The 2,609-nt window shown below is 38.6% G+C and overlaps 2 protein-coding genes across 2 annotated transcripts in view; both read left to right on the top strand.

The window, feature by feature from the left end:
• ovch1 (ovochymase 1) overlaps positions 1-710 on the top strand; it is a 5,457-nt gene extending 4,747 nt beyond the window's left edge. The window contains exons 12-13 of the mRNA XM_016281675.1: positions 319-455; positions 534-710. Coding sequence (XP_016137161.1) covers positions 319-455; positions 534-695 — 299 coding nt within the window. The 3' untranslated portion in view covers positions 696-710. The remainder of the gene's footprint in view (positions 1-318; positions 456-533) is intronic.
• A 603-nt stretch (positions 711-1,313) lies between these two features.
• Positions 1,314-2,609, top strand: part of LOC107592223 (lipase maturation factor 2-like) — a 23,988-nt gene continuing 22,692 nt past the window's right edge. Inside the window, exon 1 of the mRNA XM_016281637.1 lies at positions 1,314-1,487. Coding sequence (XP_016137123.1) covers positions 1,394-1,487 — 94 coding nt within the window. The 5' untranslated portion in view covers positions 1,314-1,393. The remainder of the gene's footprint in view (positions 1,488-2,609) is intronic.

Genomic DNA, 2,609 nt, shown 5'->3' with positions numbered 1-2,609 from the left:
CATATTTTTGTTGCGAAAACAGGGAATCACTTGGAATGGATGATTATATTATTATATTTTATTATTTTTAATTTGATTGATTGGAGAAACATGCATTGCAAAGTAATGCACAAGAAGGCCAGAAACATATTTCATGACCAAGGACAGGGTGATTCTTGACTTCATGTTGATGTTACATCTGAAAATATGGAAATAATAAATGGAAACACCACAAAAAAACATGTGAAACGTTTGTTGTTCACTGCTTTGTCCTCAATCACATACTAACTGTTATTTAACATTTTCTGGTAGTAGTAATGTTTTATTTTCTCACATTAGTGGATCTGCACCCTGATATCCTACATATGGCCAGAGTTAAGCCTTTTTCTGAGAAAGCCTGTAAGACAGGCTGGGGTGACGCTTTCAGCATGAAGTTCCTCCTGTGTACGGATGCAGCAGCCTCCATCTCCTGCTTGGTACAGCCTTACAGTAGTTTCTACAATCACTATTCACATGCACATGTCCTGGTCACTTAAATTCTTTATTTTGTATAGGGGGACTCTGGCGCACCCCTTATGTGTGAAAAAAATGGGGTCTACTACCTGGTAGGGCTAACAACATGGGGCGGCAAGAAATGTGAACCTCGGAAGCCGGCTGTGTTCACTCGAGTGTCAGCCTATCACTCATGGATACAAACTTGTATCAAAAATACCTAATATCTATAATAAAGCTATATTAAAGTATTCATTAAACTGTGTGTGGCTTGTCAAGTTGTTTGCAAAGCAGTACTTTATTTAATCACGTTTTATCTATTAAAAAAAATGACCTATTTAATTTTACATAGGCTAAAAGTTATTTTTAGGTTTCATGACTTGTTTGGAAAAACTAACAATTCTTATTTGACGCTTGAATAGTTGTTCTGCTTTCGAAATGCTATTGTAACGTTCACCCATGTACCACAAATTCAAACTAGTGAACAAATCATTTTTTAAAATCGAATCTTTCAATGAATCGATTGAGCCGGTTCACAAAATGATTCATTTCCGAATCGGTTCTCGTGTCTCGCTCTTTTTGGTTTTATGAACTCTCATACAAAACAGCCACTGTAAATTAATTGTAGTGTGATGTACCGTACATGCACATGATATTTAGGTTTTAAACGGCTCTTTTGGAACGTTTTGGTTTTGCCGAATTGTGTTGGAATGTCAAGGGCCACGTTATAGCGTGATTACGTCAAGACGTAAAGGAACCGAACGAGCTGTTCAAAAGAACCGATTCGTGGAAGTGAATCGGACTTCCCATCATCACTAATTCAAACTCCACCCCTCCGATTCCTCTTCATTTTTCCAATGAGCATCAGCGCTCGAGTCACCCGACACAAAGTGATACCTCATCCCTCCAGCAAATCGCCAAGATGGGGGAAGTAAAAACGCCCAGACAATGGTTCTTGTGGAGCATTGCACTTGTTTACGTGTGTGCTTTTGCATCCATCTACGTTCAAATACCAGGTAGGGAAGTTTCTCTGTTTTTTGCAGATGGATGTTTGGCGGCTATGGTGGATTTTGGGTGCGGCACTAATGAATGGTTGCGCTTACACTTGAACTGTGTTGTGGAATGTCGGCGAAAACAAAACAATTAATTTGGTTCATTCATTCATTCATTAGCGCTAATCGCACGTTGTCCTGCAAAATCGTGTCACGGGGGATCACTCTCGCTTTTCAGCTCAAACTTTTGAAGGACCTCGTGCACAAACCGCATCTCCATTCGATCTGAACTTGCGCAGTGCATTTAATATTTTTAAATGAGATTTCTGAGATAACTAGACTTAAAGCCCGTGTGAATAAAGCAGCGCTGCTTCAGTTCCTCCACATGTGCTGATATTTGGGAGCCTCGCCAGTTAGTGCTGAGTGCGCACTGTAGTGACCCGTCATCACTCAGGGGCCTGTGCGCTTTTGTCCCTGAAATGCTCCATGCATATGCCATGTGTGTGGAGTGTTCATAACGCCTTTTTTCTACTGCAGCATGTACCAACACCTTTCAGCCTGTCAATAAGCTCCACTCAGCCCGTGTGTACAAAGAAGCACCTCGTCCTGTTTAATAAGCTCTTGCCTCTAAGCATTGTTACTCATACATTTGCAATGTGTTACAAGTGCAGGGTTGTACACTCTCTTTCTCTCTATAAATATGCATGTACGTGCATACATGGTGTAGACAGGGTGGGGTTTATTTCTGTATTGGCACATACCTCAGAAGTTTTTGCTGAAAAATAATAATAATAATAATTTAACATTTGCACCAGAATAGGCCAACAAAAAAAGGCAATAATGAAAACACATTGACCTTTTGTGACAACATTCCCCAGTAGTAATATTGTCATATGGGGTAAATTGTTAAAATGGAATTTATTATAGGCTTGGCTTTTTTTAGTTTTTATTTTTTTAATTACAGGCATGACATGCAATACAATTTGTGAACTGTAAATGGGTAATGTACAAAAATAGCAAACCATTGTTTCATGCAATAAATTGATGCATTGTATTATATTTAAAACAGATTGTATGTGTGTGATATATAATATTTTATTTATTTATTACAGGTGCATCTCAATAAATTAGAATGTCGTGGAAAAG

Source organism: Sinocyclocheilus grahami, unplaced genomic scaffold (assembly GCF_001515645.1).
Source record: "Sinocyclocheilus grahami isolate Dianchi unplaced genomic scaffold, SAMN03320097.WGS_v1.1 scaffold151.1, whole genome shotgun sequence".
In the NCBI taxonomy this organism is placed as follows: Eukaryota; Metazoa; Chordata; class Actinopteri; order Cypriniformes; family Cyprinidae; genus Sinocyclocheilus; species Sinocyclocheilus grahami.
This window is presented reverse-complemented; position numbering and strand designations above follow the sequence as displayed.